Genomic DNA, 21,345 nt, shown 5'->3' with positions numbered 1-21,345 from the left:
AATGACCTGAGTCAGAGGGTGGAAGGTTGATCTGTTAGGGACTCTTTACAAATGTCATGTGCATGTGCCCAATGATTAATTTGACTACCATGAATTTCATATTTCTTCTACCAGTTCTCAAAGTGATAAAGTATCATTTTTGTTTACAACATGCAGTTAATATCATTCACGCTGACAGCTGGCCTGTTCAGGTGATTAACGTTTACAACTCTAAGCTTCTCTGTACTCACTAATATCTTTTTAAACATTAACTGCACTTTTAAGGCTACTTAATGTATAGAGACATAATGTTGCCAAAGAGACATACACAACTCATTTACACTGACTAGTAAGACTAGTGTAGACTTGTTTGACAAGCCTTCTTGGAAAACTTGAGAGCTTGTGCTCTCCAGTTGGTGAAGCTTCTATGCTCTCTCAGAGCCCTTAGAGTAGCAAACCTTCAAAAACCAAACATGGGCTCAAAGCGAAGTGTACCCTCAAGGCGCCGTTCTCTCAGCACCTATGAAGTTATGTTTGCAGCTCTCTTTGCCATATTGGTGGTGATCTGTGCTGGATTAATTGCAGTGACCTGGCTGTCAATCGAGGGACCAGAAAGAGGTAAGTCACATAGACTTGGCTACAGAAAAGTGCTCTCAGATGAATGTATACACTTCAATCTCCAGAATCCTGCCAGCATATTGTATGCATTGCTGTGCTTTCATGGCAAGGTATTTATATTGCATCCAGATGCTTCACCGTAGTTTACTTCATAGAATTTTTTAACATGGTATATAATTTGGATTTTAATTCAGAATTCAAACATGAGACTGTTTTTAAAAGAAAAAATGATAATGTTCTCAGCTCCAACATATAACAAAGTAGGTTCATAGCCTGTGGGTCTGTTCTGATAGAATTTAAGTCATAAACCTATTCAAACACTGTTGACCATAGAAGCGGATAAATAGGCCAAGTTAAAGAAAAAATATTGTTATTTCTAGATAATTATATCTTTATTCTCTTATTAGTACAACAATTTGAATTGCAACAGTATAAAGCCACTTGAATGTAATTGTGGATTTATAAAGATCTCAAGTTGCCTGAGTAGCAATCTGTCATTGACAGAAAAAGAAAAAAAGGTAATTCTTATTTAGAGCTAAATTACCTGTAACAACTGCTTTTAAAAACTCTCCAATTGTATTATCTTGTTACAACAAACCTATGAGTTATTTGTTATTGTTACCCTCATTTTATAGGTGAAAAATCAGAGACAGAGAATTTAGGTAACTTACTTATTTGCAACACTGCCAGGTGGTGCAAACTAGACAGTCCAACTTTAGAATTTGTGCTCTTCTTTACCATTTATTCATTTCTAAGATAATTTTTTTTAATGGCAGCATAGCAGAAACTTGAGTATTGGATTTATTTTTTCTGAGAACATTTTCATATTTTTTAAATGATGAATTATATACAGGCATATTAATTCCTTCTGAAAACTCTCAGAGCAAAACCTTTTATATGTGAGTGATTTTAGTTTTATCAAGAAAATAAAATTCTCAGCCTTTGAGTTAGTTTTTTTCCCTTAGTAAATAAGTAAATTAGAATGTAATAAATATGATTTATAGTTTTATAAAATAATTCCAGTATAATTTTTGGCTTATTTAACTACTATAGGCTACATACAGGAATATATTTTAAAGAGAAAGAAGGCTTGTGATATTTTATGTAATTATAAGAACAATTTAATAAATTATAGAAATTCACTGAGACTTTTAGAAAAGAGACTGCTTTGGTCTTACTTAAATTCTGTGAATAACTTCAAGGATATGTAATTATTTGGAAGTCTATTGGAAGCCTTGATGCTCAATAAAAATACAAAAGTTAGTTATTTTACCAGAAAAATAAAAAATAAATATTTATAAATGTTAATATGATTTAATTGTGAACAACTGAATATAAGAAGGGATTTGAGATAAGGCAATAATAGAACACTAGAGGATATAAGACATTCTACTTTCAGTACATACTTTTACTTTAATATACTTTTAACACTTTTTATTGGAAACCATTGTAGACTTTTAAAAAGTTGCAAAAATTGTAGACATTCATTCAGCTTCCCCTAATGTCAATATCTAGTACACACATAGTACAATTGTCACAACCAAGAAATTAACATTGTTACAATGTTATTAACTGAACCAAACACTTTATTCAACTTTCACCAGTTTTCCCATTAATGTCTTTACCTGTTCAGGATCCAGTGCAGATTCCAACACTGGGTTTAGTTATCATGGTTCCTTAGTCTCCTCCAATCCATGACAGTTCCTCAGTCTTTCCTTGTTTTTCACTTTTAAATATGCAAATCTAAATGTTATTTTGAATGTTTAAAAAACAAATGAAATAGTATCAATAATATATTACATCGATTATGCAATGATAACTGTATAGACGAAGTGCAAGTTTATTGTTTAAAGTATTAATTCTACAGTTCCTTCTGGACTAGGAGATTTGTGTCAATATATGACAGATCTTGGGTTCTGAAGTTAGTCAATCCTTTGTCTAAATTCCAGATCTGTCACTTTTATCACATTGAGAAATTTTCTAGTAAATCTAAGCCCAAATTTCCCCATCTGGGGAAAGAAGAAATAACATCTTCTCATACCAGGTCAATGTATCATTATTATTACATTTACTAATGATTTCATCATTGTGTGAGTTTCACCTGTAGTGATTCATTTCAAATATAAATATATATGCAAAGAAAATAATCTCATAATGGGATTGTACTGGTCTTAGTGGCACATTTTATTTCCCATGTTTGTATTCAGTTTGTTAGCTTTTTTCTTATATTTTTTCATATTGAGATAATAAATTTTCTGCAGCATTCTCAATAACTTCTCCAGTAATGACAGTCTCCATCTAATGACAAAAGGTCATACATGCCAATTTTATAATTATTAGAATGAAAAAAGTAGTTTCAAAACTATGCTACAAAGTAATACACACACTGAAATCTTCACAGCAATCTACATGTAGTAAATGAGCAGTGTCCCTTGATGCTAGGTGTACAAGAAGTATCTGAAAGTAACTACAAAACTTTTAATGGTCCACTTCTCACTATGTTTTCCTGAATCAGTTCCCATAATTGGTGGAAGGTGATAATCCCTGTATCTTCCAACAGAAATCTCAATGACAAACAAACAAAAACCAAACAAAACTTGGAAGATTGGAGAATTGGTTAGACTCCATAGAAAAGAAAAAAAAAACAATAATAGGATAGAGAAGAAGAAGTTTAATTTTCAATCTTTTAAAACAACTAGGTAGCTAAAAATATAAGTTAAAAAATAACAAACAGCTGATGATGAAACACGAAGACTGCAAAGAAAATAAACAAGAACTCCAGGGCCAGCACATTAAGCAAGAACTTTACTTCTATGTCTTAACTAGAATGTGTATATTTTCTCTTATTCAGTATTCACATTTTCAGCGTTTTGTTTCTTATTAATTCATCTAGATGCAGCATTTGGAGAAAGTCATGAAGCCAGAGGGACATTGACAATAACATCCGGAGTTACATATAATCCTAATTTGCAAGACAAACTCTCAGTGGATTTCAAAGTTCTTGCTTTTGACATTCAGCAAATGGTAGGAGACCTTCTCTCCTCAACTAGTTTAAAATTTCATAACATAGTTTCGCTAACCACTTGCCAAAAGATACATAGATCTTGTTCTCTTTGAAAAAAATTAGTCAATAAATGTAATATGCTCAGGATACTTACATGTATGAGACCCATCATCACAGAGAAGGAAATCACCCCAATACAGTTCTAAGTAGAATATAAAGATTACTTTGTTTAAAATTCTAAACAAAATCTTAAATTTAATGTCTTTTCTTAACCTTTTCTTTTTTTAGATAGATGATATCTTCCAATCAAGTAATCTGAAAAATGAATATAAAAACTCAAGAGTTTTACAATTTGAGTAAGTATAGCTCAAAATTTTTCTATAGATAGAAAGCACAGGATCACAAAATAGTGATCTTTTTGCTAATATTTGTAAAAGATTGTCACTATTTTTAGGAGAAAATGGAGCATTTTAAATTTTCAACATTTTCCAGGAGGATTGAGAAAAGTGGCGTAGTATAAATTTTTATATTTGTAACAAATAATAATAATGCTAGATAATTTACCTCATATTAACATGTTTCTCTCTCCTAAGTGCAAAATCTTTCAGAGACACATGGAGAAGGCTGAGGTTGACTTTATGCAGATGCCTAGGAGTCTTGACATTTAACCTATATCAAATAGAAGGCATATGGTACTCCAAGTCATTGGAGAATGCAGTGAGCCTCACTTTATAGAAAGACTATTCTCCTATCTCAGATCAGAAACAATTGAACCTGAAAGCCTGGCACCAAAGATACTTGGTACATGGTTTTCACAAAAGTCCTGACATTGGTAAAAGAGTTCTTAGTTCTCAATGACCGAATAGAGGTAGGGAGGTCAAGTCAAAGGAAAAGAGATTATGTTTAGAAAAACAATGACAGAATTAGTTAATGGGCAGAAGGAAACTTTAGGCCTTGCCATTTCTTGTTGGAACAAAACGTATCCACTTAGTGGAAGCCATCATGAAAAAAAGCACAAAGCTTTATTTTATACCAAAAAAAAAAAAAATAGAACTCCGTTTCTTTCTTTCTCACCTACTTATCTATCTATATTTATTATTCTTTATCCCACTGCATATTCATGAGATCTTAGTCTCAGTAGCCAGTCAACCCTACCTCCATCTACTGGCTTCATTCCTATCCACAACACAGAGGTTTCGACTCCTGTTTTCCAGGGCTTATGATCTCTGATAGCCTCTTTCATGGCTTAATTTCAGGGATATAATGACACAGGTGGACTCTCAGGGAAGGTTATTATTATTATTTTTTGTTTGTGTGCTTTCCTCAAAGTGCTCTTTTAAAATATTTATTCAGTATTTATCTGTGAAGGTAAAACAATTCATGAAAGATTTTATTTCACTTTATTTCTCTGCTTTGGAATGAGTGGAACCAATTTCTCTTTTCCAGTTTTGGAGAGGATTGAGTTTGGAGATTGCATTAAATTTTCAATTCAAATTTAGTTCTTAAAGGTTTTAGAACTAAAGCATTGCTTAAGGAGAGGAAACCCTCGTCCTTCCTCACCTTCCTCAGGCTCTAACCAGTGAAATCCATGCAAAGCACGGTATCTAGTGCAGAGATTATTAGGATAGTTTTGCAAATGGAACCCTTTGTCTTCTCTTGTTTACAACATGCTGGATAACTTTGTTTTTACTAGATTGGGAAAATTTGCTGAATATAGACTTTTATATAAGGTCTGGGGATTTATCAAAACCCAACCATTTTCTTTGATATTTATTAAGTAAACTTATGTTTCTTTAGATAGTAAAATCACTATATGTGAGACTGCAAATTATTTGAGCTAAGGAATTATTTCTTTCCCTTCCTTTAAACTACCTAGGAGACTAATATAGTTCCTAAATCTTGATACATATTTTATAACAATTCTCAAATAATACACTTCATCAGTGTAAAGAGACTTTCACCTCGTTGTAGCTGAACTACTTTTAAATCAGAAGTGAGTTTTTAAAAGATGCAATGCAAAGGAATTTCATGAAAATGTCTGTAAGATAAATTACAGGTAGGTACTTTGGGAGACAGAGAAAAAAAGGATGAGAAAAGAAATTCAGAAGCAGGAAAGAAAGTAACAAGCAAACATTTAGGTTTACTTTAAATAATCACACTTAAAATGACATATTCCACTTATAGAAAAAATTGACAGACTCCTAATTACCTTTGTAAATTATTTTCACCTTAAACTCCAATTGATAAAGTCAAGACACAGAAATAACTGACTTCTCAACTAACTAACAATAGCCACACCAACTGTTAAAAATACATCTAAAAATCCTTTAAAATGTCTATTTCCTTTTTTGTTACTGATTTTACTGAAATACACACCCCATGTATGTGTACATGGTCAAGTTATAGCACTCAGAATACTAAACTTAGTCATTAATCTATCACTTCTTCCTTTTAAAAATATTATTTAATGTCAAATCTTGCTCCCCCTGCTAAGTTGTGTGTGTGTGTGTGTGTGTGTGTGTGTGTGTGTGTGTGTGTGTGTGTGTGTAGAGTCACTCTACAGGACAAGCAAATGGTTTACCCTCATCTGGGAACACTTTCTATTATTCTGCTTTGTGGAAAGCACTTTGACTCAAAGAGCATTCAGGGGTTGATTCTTCTAATAAAGTGCTGTTTACACTTTATGGCAATATGAAGCTTATTTTGCCCTTTGAGCACAGATAAGTCATTAAGTTAGGAAAGGAAAGACTTTTGTTTACTCAGCAACCCTAGAGGTTATCAGTATCATTAAGGAAAATAAGAGATAAGAAACATTTGATTTATTGCACACAGGCTCTCTGTATAATGATAGGATTTATCTGTTAAAAAAAAAAAACAGACTCAGATATTCTACTGGAACAGTACTTTGAAATGAAAATGGCCATTGTTTCTTTTTTTTTTTTTTCTAAAGGAAGAATTCGCATTACCTTAATAAATAAATTCAATTTCACAGCAGTGATAGAGATCATTACTAAACTACTAATATAACAGCTTTAGCTTTCTTATTACATGAAACACAAATGTTTATTATGGTTTTCCTGATTTCTACTGTATATCTCTCTTATCTCAACATTTACTCTGAATAAGAAACAAATTTTAAGGAATACAACTGTATGTGGATATAGGATCAGTCACTCCTGTCCTTACAAAGTATAAATTATTAAATGAAATGTATAATTCACAACTAAGAAAACACATCTTTCATACAAAGATATTTTATGCCTGAGGATGAACTTATCCAGTTACTTTCAACTCGGTGAAAGAAAATTCCAGATTTGTATGTTCTCTACCAAAATTACCTTACCTCTTTTACTCCCTAACTCAAATAAAATAAAAGCAAGTGGTCAAACTTAATATGTGAAAGTTACACAAAGAGAAAAATCCGATTTAATCAGAATTAAAGCTATCTGCTGTGCAACCAAGGAGGTAAAGATTAGAAATTGAAGACAGAGAAACTAATGGACTTTGTTCACTCTCACTTCATTTTTACCATATTGAACTCTGTCCATTTAAAAATTTTGGGGGGTGAGGTTGGTTAAGGAGACAATGAAAAGGAGGAGGCAGGGCAGGAAGAAGAGATGGAGGATGAGGGAAAACGAGAAGAAAAAGAAGAACAGGTGGCAGAGGAAGAAGAGGGAGAAAGGGAAAGGGACAGGAAGAGGGAAGCTTCTATCTCTCAAAGTGTGGCGGCAATAAAATATCCATTCTCCCCCCAAATTCCAACTAGCTATTTTCTGCATCTTTTTAGGTATAAAGTTCTGGTAACAATGCAAGATAATAAAAACCTGGATCTGCATCTAGGCAAATGTGTTGTATTGTCTTTTCTATTGACAAATAGTTCATAATGGTGTTGATAGCAGTGGTATGTGGGGTGGGGATGGGAACTAGAGCAAAACATATCTGGGAAACAGAGGTTCTGGGTTTTATTACTCTCTCTCTCTGATATTAATAAGCTGTATAACTCTAGGCAAGGTTACCTATATTACTCTGAGTCTCATTCTCCCTATTTATAAAATTGCAATGTTGGCCAGCATCAGATGCAAAAATAGAGTCATCTCCCTTTTCTTGAGCATCTGTTTAAATAAATACGGATGAGGCCTGAGAGTTGTATGCCAGTTAAGATTTTTTTAATTGCAATTAACCGAACACGTGACTAAAAGTGCCTTAAACAACAAGAATTTATCATCTGACATCACAAGAAATTTGGAGGTTTCAGCAGAGGTTAATTCAGTGGAACAATGACAGAGACATAATCAAGAATTTAGGTGGTTTAATTGTTTTATTGTACTATCTTTAGCTTGTCAGTCATAGCTTGCCTCATGGTCCCAAGATAGATGTGACAGTTCCAGCAATCACATATAGATATAATAACATTCAACAAAGAAGAGTAGTAGTCCACTATGAACCTTTATCTGATGAAATATAGAGAAGTTTTCAAGAAGTTTACGATCAGCATCCCCTCATGTTTCATTGACCAGGGCCTCGTCATATGCCCATGAATAAAACTATCATTGACATGAGGAATGGTTGGAGAAGCCATGAGAAAATGGAGAGTTATTCTCAAACAAAATTAGAGACCAGCCAGCGTGGAAAAATTAACAAGTGTGGAAGAATAGATAAAAACAGTGTCTGTGATGAAATCTATTTTTATCAAGGACAGCAGTGATTCCATGTATGGGTAAATTTGGGGAACCTGGATCTAAATAGTTACTAAGGAGCCTTGCCATTTACAAGATTTGGATACTCTGATTTAATCAGATGATTGGAAAGTTAAACATTCTAACATTTTTAAAATAATATATTTAATAGAGGTGAAATGTGCAATTATTGATCAGAGTATCTTATTCACGTCAATCATGAAAAGCTAGCTACATAGAAAGGAATCACTTCTGCTAAACGATGAACCTGAATAATAGCACAGAAACCAAAAAGGAATATCCTACCGAGAGGAAATGTTGATCTGCTGTGATCTTTCAGGAACATTTTTATCCTGTATATAGTCTTGGAGAAAAAAAAACTTTTATTATAGGTTTTATCAAGACATATATACATACAGATACATAAAGAACTCTTCAGGAGTTGATGAAGTCCTTCAAGAAACTCATTAACTTAAAGATATCACAAGGATATGAATGTAAATGTGTAAATTTCAGAACCAGCAAACATATCATGCAAAATTTGGTTCTCCTTAGTCTGCCTCTTAAGGGTCCAAGTAAACCCTGTGTAACCCCAGCTTACTGAGGGAGACAGAATGAAGACCAGAGCTAGAATTTGTTTCCCTAGCAGTTGTATCCTAAAAGCACAGTAGCAAAGTAGAAATGTAGACAGAAGAGCAAAAATCTCTCCAGTATTTCTAGTGGGTCCAAAATTTATTCATTTTTATGATTCTTTAAACTGTAAACAAATCGCCAGTGAAGAAAACTTTGAAAGTGCATGTTTCAGAGAAGGCGATGAAGTAAAAGAGAAGATGACTTGGGTCATGTAATTGAACTCTAATGTTATGGTCAGAGACGAGTAGGCAAGATAATCCCAACCCTTGACCATGAGACAGAAAATCCCACAAATTCCCAATAATCCACTTATGCTTGTCTTCTTTCTACCCTTCTAAATCAGGGCATATTTCATTTATTTTATATTAAGAATGTAGAAGAAAAAGTAGATATAAATTAGTTGCTATAAGCTTGCTATCAAGCCTTCATAAACTATTTAGAAAATTTTTCTCTGAAATCAGTGAAACTACTTTAGACCTATTCCTACTTAGAAGTCATCTATGAAAAATTACAAATTCACATTCTTCATTCTTTCAAACAGAAAAATGAGAATAAATGTCATGATACCATGTGATTTGGTTTAATTTGACACAAGTATCTGTGGTCTAGCCTAAGGATTAGCGTGCTAATGTGGGACTCAGAAAAATCAGATTCTAATTCTGGATATATCTTTGTGTTCTTGGAGAAACATTGTCTTTTAATTTCTCTTTCTTCCACCTGTGAAATAAAGATAATATTTGACATGACCTACTTTGTATAGGTGTAATAAGGATTAACAAGGGGATAACTGTGGAGAATTTCAAAGACACCTTACATAAATTGAACACAAATAATTTGAAGAAGGCTAACTTTTTTCTCTTATGTCATTTTTTGCTTTGCAGAAATGGCAGCATTATAGTCATATTTGACCTTCTCTTTGCCCAGTGGGTGTCAGATGAAAAGGTAAAAGAAGAAATGATTCAAGGCATTGAAGCAAATAAATCCAGCCAACTGGTCACTTTCCATATTGATGTGAACAGCATTAATATTACAGGTATCTGTATTTGATTTCCTTGAATTGTTAAGCTATGAAATTAAAATTCTAGCTATGTACCAGGGGAGCAGTGGGATGACCCTGGACTTTAGAAACCTGTCTTATTGCCTGAGATAACACATTTACATAAGAAAAATAAAATATGGAGAAACTGTTTTGGAGAAAAATATGAGTGAGAAAATATTTGTAAAATATCAAATATCAAAAAAGTTCTGAAAATATTGGCATGCCTAAATGTTTGTGGGTCTGATCACACTTTTGCCATTGGCCAAACACACCCTGACTTTCCAGGAACCCTGCATTGGAAAGTGACACATTACTTTGTGATAGTCATATAGATATTATTAGATTACATAGTCAAGTGGCAAGTCCAGTCTCTGACTGAGGACTTAAAAGAAGGAAAGGAAGTAAAAAGAGGGGATTATGAGTTTGATTCATCCCAGTTACTTATAAAAAATAAAACTTTATTTTAAAATGATAAATAATTTTAAGATAAAAATAAATCAAAGGGGAAGAGATATAGAGCATCAAAAATAATATCAAGACAATAATGTCTATCAATGTTAAGTTATTCTAAATTTTCCATTTTAGTTGTTTCCCAATCAATTTAATTCAACAAACATGTATACAGAGTCCTATTTTGGTTGAAAACAATAATAAGTTGCCAGGCCCATCCAGATCCACAATCTCTTATCTGTAAACCTTCAGGTTAAATATGTTTTAGAATTCAGAAATTTTTAGATGTTAGAAAGCTCATCAATATATAAATATCCGGGTTTCCCTGGTGGCGCAGTGGTTGAGAGTCCGCCTGCTGATGCAGGGGACATGGGTTCGTGCCCCGGTCCGGGAAGGTCCCACATGCCGCGGAGCAGCTGGGCCCGTGAGCCACGGCTGCTGAGCCTGCGTGTCCGGAGCCTGTGCTCCACAATGGGAGAGGCCACAACAGTGAGAGGCCCGCATACCACACACACACACACACACACACACACACAAATATATATATATATATATATATATATATATATATATATATATATATCCACATCAAGTGGAATAAAGGCAAACAACCTATTGCCAGTTCAAATAGTTTTGCTTCAGAATGAGATATCAGTATAGATTTGCTCTTAAAGGAAACATAAAAAAAACATGCATTTTAAAAAATTTGTTATAGTGGATACAAAATCGCAGACTTCTAGTTGCTTTTCTTTACAGCCTGGGTTCATCAAGCACAGTACTCTTCCACTAAGCCCCTTACTATATCCTGCCATGCCTGTTCAGTGAGAAGACAGCTCAAGCTCTTAAGTGCTTCTTCTACTGATGGTTTGGTCCCCTCTGGCACAGCTGCTGAAGCAGAGACTGTTTTGGATTTTTGTCTGATTCAAATGAGCTGAAAACTACTACTAACTATTATTAGCTACAACAGGTGGTTTTTCTATCAACACATTTACTCCTCATACCAATCTTATTGCACAGTGTCTTTACTACCCCCATTTTACAGATGAGACAACTAACATACAGAAAATTTAGCTATTTCGAGATGGATTGAGGATTCTGACCCACGGGGTCTTAGCCTAATATCTGTGCTCTTAGAGCTTATATTAGAGTTTCTTTGTAATAGTTTTGCCTTTAAACAATGTTGATTATTTTTCAATAGTCAATTTTCTTCTAGAAAGGTGGAATCTTACTATCTTTATTTGAATAGGCATCAGTTTCTGGAGGTCTGCTGAGGCAAATGAATTGACAGGTGTGCTGAAACTTATTTTCATGATTCCCTATGGTGGGGCTATTTAGGAGAGGGGAGTTTGTGGTTTTAAAAAATTTATTTATTCAATAAAACCATATCCTTTGAATTAACTTAGAATAAGGATCATAAATGCAATAAACTATATCACAACATCAACTCAAGAGTATGATCCAGAAGTTGGAGTTACATTTAACTTGTTGAACTATATTAAAACACATTTATAAACATAATATGAAGCTTAATTTTAGGTATTTAAGTTTAATATTCACTTGCATCATGTGAATTTTCAAATTTATTACATTCATTTTTAATTGGTTAATAATTTCACAGATACCTTTGATTTTTATATAGTATACTGTCAAACCAAACAATGAAAATTAAAATATCATCTTCTTTATGAAAATATCTTATTAAATTTATTTTATCTTCTTCACCAATAATCTACCATATATCATTTATGAAACTGCTATAGATCTTTTAGAGAGAAGACAGTGCAGTAATGAAGAAATAATGTAATAAACAATCCAGTTAGTAGAAGAGGACATACCTCTTAACCCACTTACCATAAATATTGTTTTGAATGAAAACAAACTCATTAGATCATAAGATATGCTTTGGTTTTCTTTATTTTTAATATAGTTGTCATTATATCTTTAAAAATATTAAACATGTTAATGGGTGAAGAAAATAGCTAGTTTTTATCTTTTATGTGAAAAGCACTTTAGACTTAAACAGTACTTTGTTCCCTGTAGGTATTATCATGTGTAAGATTATTTTTGCATCCATTTGTTTCAGTGCAAAACCATTGATCTAGGTCTGACAAGATATGGTGTGTTATATTGTCTCTCTTAAATATAAATTATTCTATATAATTATGATGAATAAATAGATATCTTTCTTAAATGGGTAAAATAAAGCAAATATTTTGCATAGGTAAATTTATAGAGAGAATACATAGAGATTCTGGAAATTCATCAAATGTATCACAATCAAATTATAATTAAATAAATAAATAAGGACATTCAGGATGAGAAAGGATGAAATGGAAACTCTGGTAGATCAGATGCCCTTTGAATGAATATTCAAACTGCACTCAATGTTTTGTAATATATTTATACTCTAAGCCCTAACTTAAAACCAACTTTACTTTATTCCAGCGTCTTTGGAGAATTTCTCTACGATAAGTCCTGCAACAACTTCAGGTCAGTACTTATAGCTGCAAAATGTATAATTTGGTGATCATAAAACTTTATGACATTAGGCAAGGATTCAATTTTTTTTCTGGTGGCTCTTTCTAAATGAGATATTTAGTCTTCATATCAAAATGTATAAAGCATACATTTGGTTAGGAATAACATAGTTCATAATATTACAAAGTTCATAGTGCCTAGTTATATATACAAGGATATGAATTTCCAATGCCCCTTTCATATTTTAAATTCTATATATGTATGTATGCATATATTATGGGTGAGAGTGTGTTTGTGTGTGCGCATGTGTGTGATCTCAAAATATGGCTCTGATCATGCAGCCTTGGAAATGAAACCCTGACATTTGTAAGGTCACTATAAATGAAGGAAAGGAGTTTAAAATATAATGAAATGATAACTTTCAAAATGTATCGTACTCTTTGGAAAGGACAATCTAAAGTTTAAAGTTAACTTTGCTCTATTCCAGCATTTTCTCCACCCTATGTTTCTAACTACAATTGGTCACTACCTCTTCACTTTGTCTTATCAAGATCATACTGACTATCAAAAGAGTGCTTTGAGAAATTATCAATCATTTAAAAACTAACCTGAGTTATCTTAAAATGGAAAATCATTCTGTTGTAGAAAAATTATTCAAATTGAAGTCAAAAGAATTGAACACTAATCCTGTCTGTCAACTACCAGAATCACTGGGCATTTCACCTTCTCAAAATCTGCTTCCCATAAATTGTAAATAATAAAATTTTCTAAATATTTTAGAAGTCATCACAAGTATCGAATTCATATAAAAATGATATTTAAAGTGTAAGTTGTTATAAAACTCTAACCACATTACTTTTAGTGTTATCCATAATCATGACCAATTTTATAATATTTGAAAAATCTATTTGTTTGAATTATCTACTTGGACCAGGTACCATATTTTACAAACATTATCTCATTTAATTCTCTGAATGATTCTGTAGAGAGTAATATTTGTTCTACTTAAAAATACATAAGTAATAAAGAATGTGCCCAGAGTCACACAGCTATTAATTATCAAAGTCAGGAATTCCTCTGGACTCCAAAGCCCATGTTCTAAGCATAACTCAAGCTCCTATTTCAAACAATAGCAGATTAATCTAGAACATTTTAGTCTACAGCCATTAATGAATTCTTATGTTTAGTTATTGATAATTAAAAAACATCATCTTCATTACTTAAAAAGTAAGAACATCTAAAAACCTCTGCTCTACAGCTCTAAAAGTCAATGAAAACATAAAAGATTTATTTTTAGCTCCAGTTACAAATGATATATTCTTAAGTTAATAAATATTAATAATTCATAGTAATTTTTAAAACTCTCAAGTAAAATATTAAACAGAAGGAATTCCTAATAATCAGTTTTAAAATGTAATTGTTATTTTTATGTCATTTATTTTTACTGACAAGCTAACTACCAGCAGTCCTCTGGCAACTACAGGTCAGTTTTAATATTATTTCTCTTATTTAAAAAAAAAACTTTTTGTTAATATTTCATTTTGACTCCTGAGAATTCTCTGATAACACAGCAGTTAACAGTACCCTTATTTAATAGATAAGAAAACTAGAGCATCAAACTTTATACTTTTAGCCTAATATTTTACCAAAACATAGCAATATATTTGAGGCAATCAAGGCCTGGATTATCTGATCTCACTTCAGTCCTTCGTCTATTAGAACCATGGTTATTACCTTTTGCTAAGAATGCCACCAATAGGATCAAAATGTCTGCCAAAAAGGATGTAGGTTTCATAGGATGTGAGGGAATTTTTTCTCTAATTATTCTCTCTGCATGCAAGGGAGACGTGCTTGCTCTCTCCTCTTAACACGGTATGGTTGCCAAACCAGTACCAAAGTTGCCTTGGATTCATTCATTCAGCAATTTTTCATTAAATGCCTACCTTGTGCCAACTCCTGGTATGTATCTGTAATGTGACAATTTTTCTGGATTCCTAGTAATTGTCTACTGTGCCTTTGTCTATGTGCTGGTTAACCAAAATGTCTTCTCTTGCCCTAACTTAATCTTCATGTTAAGTGGTCTGGATGTGAACCTAATCTCTTTAGGTAAACTCCATAAAGGCAATAATGTGTGGATCGTCAGCTCCAAAAATAATACTGCCATTTTTATGTTATTAGAATTTATATCAAATGTTATATACATACAAGGAGAGAACATTTGTGAAATTATAAATGATCTCTGAGTAACACAATAATTCTTGGATAAAATGGTTGGTGTGATGTTTGAAAAGCAGAATGATATATGAATCATTAATCAAAATGCTTTATGAAACAAGTCATCCCACCTCTAAACTATAGAGGTCTTTTATGGTAGGATAAGCCTGCCTGGGGTTGTATGTAGGTATTAACCATATAGTAGCACAACATATTAAAAAATAAAACTGCTCTTCAACCCATAGTCCCTTATCCAATGTAGAAAACTATTTACAGCCTCTAAAATCACCTTTCAACACACTTTCAAAAAATGATTTTAGGATCTATAGTAACTAATTCCTTTAATCTAAAAATAAACTGAAAAAATAATTTTAATATATTTTGAGAAATTTGTTTCTAAAACTTTAAAAGTCAGCAACAAATATCTAAATCAGTGCTCTGTTTTCCATTTATCTGTCTGTTTACTGATTCACTGAGTGATTCATATAACCCACAGTTATTGAGGACCTCTTAGGTATATAAAATGCCCTAAGAGAAATATGTGGAATGACTTAGGGGTGGGGGGAAAGTGTTAAAGCAAGAAATCCTTGGACTTAAATTTTCCCCCTTACTCTCCTAAAGACAAACCCACTAAAATTATAAAAAGTGGCTGAACCATATGACCAGTTCCTTGCAGGACTGTCTTGTCCAAAAGGTCCATAAGAAATTTGTCCACACCAAAAAGGTCCTTGATAATTTGGTCCTGTCCAAAATCATTTGGCATGGACCAAATATGCTCATGGACATTTTATATAAGACCAAATTTTAAGGACCTTTTGGAATGGACCAAATGTCTTATGGACCAAAATATCTCACAGGTCAAAGGTCTTGTGACATATTGGTCAGTATCAAAAGTTGGCTAACAGCCCAGTTTCTTCTGGCCAAAGGAGATGGAGAATGGGGAACAGAGAGCAAGAGGGTAACACTCAACCCGTACTTTTCTCTCCTATGGAGTGGAATAGAAATCTCCTTTCTTACATGTAAACTATAAGAATGGGATCAGGGCCTCCCTGGTGGCGCAGTGGTTGGGAGTCCGCCTGCCGATGCAGGGGATACGGGTTCGTGCCCCGGTCTGGGAGGATCCCATATTCCGTGGAGCGGCTGGGCCCGTGAGCCATGGCCGCTGGGCCTGCGCGTCCGGAGCCTGTGCTCCGCAGCGGGAGAGGCCACGGCAGTGAGAGGCCCGCATACCGCAAAAAGAAAAAAAAAAAAAAAAAAAAAGAATGGGATCAGTACATATTTAGTCCTATCTTTCACTCTTTATGTAAGCATTTGATAATCAAAATGAAGACCAAAAAGTAACATACAATTTTCAAACATTGAAAGTGTGTGGGTGAATCCACTATAACCATTTCCACCAATTGCTGTACATGTCACTTTTGATAAGCTACCTAGTCTGCTTGAACTTTGTAGTTATTATCTGAAAGACAAAGATTTAGGTATATTTCTTAGAGTGGTCGTGAAGAAGAGAAATAATACAGATACAAATTAATGACTAGCATAAAGAGGGACACATGTTAGATCCTTTCTCCTTTCCCCCTTCAGACTTAGACCAAAAAAAAAAGCAGCTGGATACTTTTTTAAAAACACTTTTCAAAAACTAAACTAAGGTTAAGACAAGATTACTGTATTCAGTAATGCTCATTTTAATCTGATCATTTATTTGATCAAAAAAACTCCATATCCAAAGCGTTCCTATTATTGGAGACTGTACTGAATTATTTTACTCAATCTTCAAAAAATTATAATAAGGTAAGTAGGTGGCAAAATATCACATTCCCTCTTTTACTGGATCCATGAGTTCCCCAGTCATCCTTTCTATTTATTCCTCTCATATGTCAAGATACTATAAATCTATAGAAGGGAGAGAGACAATTAAACTTGAAAACCGCAGTTTCCAAGCAATAATTTATTATGAATATGCCTTTCAAGGATGTTAACTTTATTCTCATTTTTTATATGCCTGGAAGACAGAGTGTGAGAAAAATCAGCAAATGCATGCATCATATACCTGAGTGTTAGTAATATTATAAATTCTGCCACAGATAATTTTTATATGATAGCTGGTACAAAGTCCATGAGGATTATGTTCTATTGCTCAACTGTCTTTGTTGCCAATTACTGTAAAGTTCTACTAACCCATTTGGAAGAGTAAAGGAAGAGATGGGAACCAAGGTTGCATTATACCAATTTGATTTCTGGCTGCTACAGTGTGCCTGAGAGGGGCCCTTTTGGGCAATTGTTCATATGCTTGAAGGGTTTCTAGAATACGGCTTGTTCTAGTCTTCTGTTGCTTCCTATGTAGGCAATGACTGCGAAAAAACAAAAGTTTCACTATCATGGGCTTTCTCAATCTCCAACAAAATGCAATTTGCCACAATTCCACTATGTGGAGGGGTTTGGGGACTGAAGAAAAGGAACTGGCTGATTAGGTGAAGAACATAAAGTTGGGTCAAGAGAAGGTAAGGCAGAATTATACTCCTCAAATGAATTAATTGCCCCAGGACGAAGACACAGGCACTGTAACCAACACCAAATGTATTTTGACTTTAAGTATTTTTTTCTCTGCATTTGAGAAAAAAATATGCATATATTGCTAAGCACTCTCCTCTAATTTAAGACATTCCTATGCACATGATAACAGAATTAAAGTATCTTTCCACTATAATTTCATTTGAATTGACCAGTCATAGTCTTGCTAAATAGATTAAATTTGTTCTTTTAAAGTAGATGAGAATTTCTGTAAGGTGATATCTCTTTTTCTAATACAGTACAGTGAAATGAACTTGGTCTCTCAAGGCAGGCATTCATGGATTCAGGTTCTGATCCCATTACTAAGTAAGCTATTAAAGGAGACAATTACCAGGAGTTGGGTTTAATTTGTCTCATCTTTGGCCACCAAGTGTTATTACCCCTATTTAAGTAACAGACAAAATAAAAATCAAAGATTTCCAAAATGTGATATTCAAATTACTGTCTTGTGTGTAATACTTCTTATAACTGGTTTGGAAGAAAACAAATAATGGATTTCAGTCTTTTTATCCTCCACAATGCTTAGCACAGAGTCTGCACAAAGTAGGCACAAGAGATTCCTCACCCCAAATCACTGGACATTGATATGACTGTGAATCACTCTGAAGTAATCACATTTCAGTGTGTACTGACTCCTTCATAATACAAATATAAACAGTTACTTAAAACCTTCCATTTGCAGAATTCCAAATAATACTAATTTACTGGTGGGTTTTCATAGTTTGCCAAAAAATTAATATCCAGAAGATAAAATATCATATAGATATAACAATATGCCAATCCTTTTCCCACTCAAGAAAACAGCAACTAATATTCAGACAATTTGAACAGCTTTTAATAAGTAGAACCAATTCTTATTATCTTTGTGCACATTTCCTTAAATAGAACTTCTTAACTCCTTTGCTAACAATTCCCTCTTGAGAAGTACACTACAGATTTCCTAGAAAACAAGAAATACTAGAGCAAAAATTAAGGAATGAAATGGCAAGCTAAGTAGTACACAAATCAAAGGACTCTAGTTTTAAGAATGGAAGGTCATTTTAAAAAAACTGGCATCTGGCTAATTTCTGTAATAGTTAATGTGTTAACCAATGGTTTTCTTGGGAATTGAAATCATATATGTGTACATAAGGAGATGAGACGTAGACAGCAGACTAGGTAAAAATAAAATCTGATAAAATTCCAAAACACACTTCTTTATATAACAAAACTATATTCATATTTTCCATATTGGTTTTTATTTTTTAACATCTTTATTGGAGTATAATTACCTTAAAATGTTGTGTTAGTTTCTACTGTATAACAAAGTGAATCAGCTATATGTATACATATATCCCCATACCTCTTCCCTCTTGCATCTCCCTCCCTTCCACCCTCTCTATCCCACCCCTCTAGATGGGGAAAAAGCACCAAGCTGATCCCCCCTGTGCTATGAGGCTGCTTCCCACTAGCTATCTATTTTACATTTGATAATGTATATATATCCATGCCACACTCTCACTTCATCCCAGCTTACCCGTCGCTCTCCCCTAGTCCTCAAGTCCATTCTCTATGTCCGCATCTTTATTCCTCTCCTGCCCCTAGGTTCTTCAGAACCATTATTATTATATTTTTTAGATTCCATATACATGCGTTAGCATACAATATTTGTTTTTCTCTTTCTGACTTTCTTCATTCTGTATGACAGGCTCTTAGTCCATCCACCTCACTACAAAGAACTCAATTTCATTTCTTTTTATGGCTGAGTAATATTCCATTGTATATATGTGCCACATCTTCTTTATCCATTCATCTGTCGATGGACATTCAGGTTGCTTCCATGTCCTGGCTATTGTAAATAGAGCTGCAATGAACATTGTGGTACTTGACTATTTTTTAACTATGGTTTTCTCAGGGTATATGCCCAAGAGTGGGATTGCTGAGTTGTATGACAGTTCTATTTTTAGTTTTTTAAGGAACCTCCATGCTGTTCTCCACAGTGGCTGTATCAATTTACATTCCCACCAACAGTGCAAGAGGGTCCCCTTTTCACCACACCCTCTCCAGAATTTATTGTTTGTAGATTTTTTGATGATGGCCATTCTGATTGCTGTGAGCTGATACCTCATTGTAGTTTTAATTGGCATTTCTCTAATGATTAGTGATGTTGAGCATCCTTTCATGTGTTTGCTGGCAATCTATATATCTTCTTTGGAGAAATGTCTATTTAGGTTTTCTGCCCATTTTCGGACTGGATTGTTTGTTTTTTGGATATTGAGCTGCATAGGCTGCTTGTAAATTTTGGAGATTAATCCTTTGTCAGTTGTTTCAATTGCAAATATTTTCTCGCATTCTGAGGGTTGTCTTTTCATCTTGTTTATGGTTTCCTTTGCTGTGCAAAAGCTTTTTAGTTTCATTAGGTCCCAATTGTTTATTTTTTATTTTATTTCCATTTGTCTAGGAGGTGGGTCAAAAAGGTTCTTGCTGTGATTTATGCCATAGAACGTTCTGCCTATGATTTCCTCAAAGAGTTTTATACTGTCTGGCCTTATATTTGGATCTTCAATCCATTTTGAGTTTATTTTTGTGTACAGTGTTAGGGAGTGGTCTAATTTCATTCTTTTACATGGAGCTGTCCAGTTTTCCCAGCATCACTTATTGAAGAGGCTGTCGTTTCTCCCTTGTATATTCTTGCCTCATTTATCAAAAGTAAGTTGACCATATGTGCATGGGTTTATCTCTGGGCTTTCTATCCTGTTCCATTGATCTATACTTCTGTTTTTGTGCCAGTACCATATTGTCTTGATTACTGTAGCTTTGTAGTATTGTCTGAAGTCTAGGAGCCTGCTACCTCAAGCTTGGGTTTCCTTTCTCAAGATTGCTTTGGCTATTCATGGTCTTTTGTGTCTCCATACACATTGTGAATTTTTTTGTTCTAGTTTGGTGGAAAATGGCATTGGTAGTTTGATAGTGATTGCATTGAATCTGTAGATTGCTTTGGGTAGTAGAGTCATTTTCACAATATTGATTCTTCCAATCCAGGAGCATGGTATATCTCTCCATCTATTTGTATCATCTTTAATTTCTTTCATCAGTGTCTTGTATTTTTCTGCATACAGGTCTTTTGTCTCTTTAGGTAGGTTTATTTCTAGGTATTTTATTCTTTTGGTTGCAATGGTAAATGGGAGTGCTTCCTTAATTTCTCTTTCAGAATTTTCATCATTAGTGTATAGGAATGCAAGAGATTTCTGTGCATTCATTTTGTATCCTGCTACTTTACCAAATTCATTGATTATCTCTCGTAGTTTTCTGGTAGCATCTTTAGGATTCTCTATGTATAGTATCATGTCATCTGCAAACAGTGACAGTTTTACTTCTTCTTTTCTGATTTGGATTCCTTTTATTTCTTTTTCTTCTCTGATTTCTGTGGCTAAAACTTCCAAAACTATGTTGAATAATATTGGTGAGAGTGGCAACCTTGTCTTGTTCCTGATCTTAGAGGAAATGCTTTCAGTTTTTCACCATTGAAAATGATGTTGGCTGTGGGTTTGTTATATATGGCCTTTATTATGTTGAGGTAAGTTCCCTCTATGCCTACTTTCTGGAGAGTTTCTATCATAAATGGGTGTTGAATTTTGTTGAAAGCTTTTTCTGCATCTGTAGAGATGATCATATGGTTTTTCTACTTTAGTTTATTAATCTTG

General features: G+C 33.6%; 1 protein-coding gene across 1 annotated transcript in view; it reads left to right on the top strand.

The window, feature by feature from the left end:
- Positions 1 to 452: 452 nt before the first annotated feature.
- TMPRSS15 (transmembrane serine protease 15) overlaps positions 453 to 21,345 on the top strand; it is a gene marked incomplete at both ends in the record, with an annotated part of 146,367 nt that continues 125,474 nt past the window's right edge. Inside the window, 5 exons of the mRNA XM_082625270.1 lie at positions 453 to 597; positions 3,491 to 3,621; positions 3,890 to 3,957; positions 9,792 to 9,943; positions 12,845 to 12,893. Coding sequence (XP_082481396.1) covers positions 453 to 597; positions 3,491 to 3,621; positions 3,890 to 3,957; positions 9,792 to 9,943; positions 12,845 to 12,893 — 545 coding nt within the window. The remainder of the gene's footprint in view (positions 598 to 3,490; positions 3,622 to 3,889; positions 3,958 to 9,791; positions 9,944 to 12,844; positions 12,894 to 21,345) is intronic.

The sequence above is a fragment of the Mesoplodon mirus genome, assembly GCF_964341445.2.
Source record: "Mesoplodon mirus genome assembly, chromosome: 6".
NCBI classification, from domain to species: Eukaryota; Metazoa; Chordata; class Mammalia; order Artiodactyla; family Ziphiidae; genus Mesoplodon; species Mesoplodon mirus.
The sequence above is the reverse complement of the archived record's forward strand: the minus strand, read 5'-3'. Positions and strand labels throughout refer to the sequence as shown.